Source organism: Nannobrachium achirus, assembly GCF_963921795.1.
Source record: "Nannobrachium achirus genome assembly, chromosome: 7".
NCBI classification, from domain to species: domain Eukaryota; kingdom Metazoa; phylum Chordata; class Actinopteri; order Myctophiformes; family Myctophidae; genus Nannobrachium; species Nannobrachium achirus.
In genome coordinates this window covers 17,325,473-17,327,001 of record NC_137816.1, presented here as the reverse complement: position 1 = coordinate 17,327,001, position 1,529 = coordinate 17,325,473, and the positions used below count along the sequence as shown (strand labels likewise).

Genomic DNA, 1,529 nt, shown 5'->3' with positions numbered 1-1,529 from the left:
AGTCAGTCAATACAAGATTGTGCTCCACAAAAAAAATAAAAATAAAGAAGGGTTAATAAAAAAACAACCTGTGATCTACTTGAACTATATAATAATTCATTTATTATTTCAAGTATAATTTTCATTAGGTGTACAGTATTCTGAATTTGTTTTGTGTGTGACAGTGTCACAAAGGGACTTTCGGAGTTGCAACTAAGAAATGCATTACTTAAATGTGTGTGTGTGTGTGTGTGTGTGTGTGTGTGTGTGTGTGTGTGTGTGTGTGTGTGTGTGTGTGTGTGTGTGTGTGTGTGTGCAGTACCTGTAGGTTTTGCAGCAGTCGTCATTTGAAGAAAATTCAAAAGCATGACAGCTAGGACCTCAAATAATAACACGGCACCCTTCATCTTTCCTAAACCTTTTCAGTTGTTTATCTCCTCTGTATTATGTCTTTCTTTCTGTCTCTGTCTGTCTCTGTCTGTTGCCTGCCTGAGTGTTCTCTGTACTCATCCCCAAGTAACCGTTGGTTCATACACACATTTATTTGAACAATGGTCTCTCTCTGATCGACTGAATAGTGACCTTTGTTCACAAAGAGATTTCCTCCGCCCCGACTGATTGGCCGGACGGACGGGAGAACCAATGAAATAAAATGCTGTCCTCAGAAGGCATTCTAATGAATATAAGTCACCTCTCTGTCTGGCACGGCCTGCAGACTCTGATGGCCAATTGTATTTCAAATTCTGAAGACACATACTGAATCTCACCTAGCTGACCCAGAGATCATGCTGATTACCATTTTTGCTTTGTTTTGTACACAAACTCATTAAAATGCTAATTTTTGCAAATGTTTGTGTAGATACCTTGATGAAGACATTCGTAAGTAAAACAATCTAAGCGGAGCCACATAAAATGAAAGGTTACCCAAAGTCACCTTGAGATGGAATGCAATTGCGAAAAGAAAGAGGTGCAGATCAAAGAACGCCTGGCAAAGGACAGTGATGACAGAGCTGAAGGAGATGGGTCTTTCCTGGGACAAAGCACAGGCCAAAGCATGAGACAAGGTTCAGTAGCAGTGTGTGATTGTGGCCTTATGCACTAACCAGGACAAAGAGGATATTAAAGTAAGCAAATGGAGCTACATTGAGTGTTTGGTATTCTTACTTAACGGTATTTGTACAGTTACAGTACCATGATTATTGTGCTGCGTGTGTTTACCTACTCTCTTATTGCACATCCCAGCTTGATTGAAGGTTTGAAACTTATACCCAAGTTTTGGAGCAATTTGGCTTAATCCAGTCAGACTTCATGTTCAAGGTCAAATGATTTTGAGACCCTGTTTGCTTTGGTTAATGTGTAATTGATGCCTGAGCTGCCCACTGCTCTTGCTCAAACACACACAAACACGCATGCGCAGCAGCAGACACACATAGGCCTAATGGCATTTAGTCTTATTACAACAACACTTAACAATTCTAAATCAACCACTGAGATCAATACCCATTGTATTAGGAATGAATATGACTAATATAGTCATATTCCTTCCAAAC

General features: G+C 39.8%; 1 protein-coding gene across 1 annotated transcript in view; it reads right to left on the bottom strand.

Annotated features, from left to right (window-relative positions):
• The window catches only part of LOC308288257 (uncharacterized protein), a 4,647-nt gene extending 4,124 nt beyond the window's left edge, over positions 1-523 (bottom strand). Inside the window, exon 1 of the mRNA XM_080729649.1 lies at positions 302-523. Within this exon, the coding sequence (XP_080585775.1) occupies positions 302-386 (85 nt within the window). The 5' untranslated portion in view covers positions 387-523. The remainder of the gene's footprint in view (positions 1-301) is intronic.
• Positions 524-1,529: the final 1,006 nt, after the last annotated feature.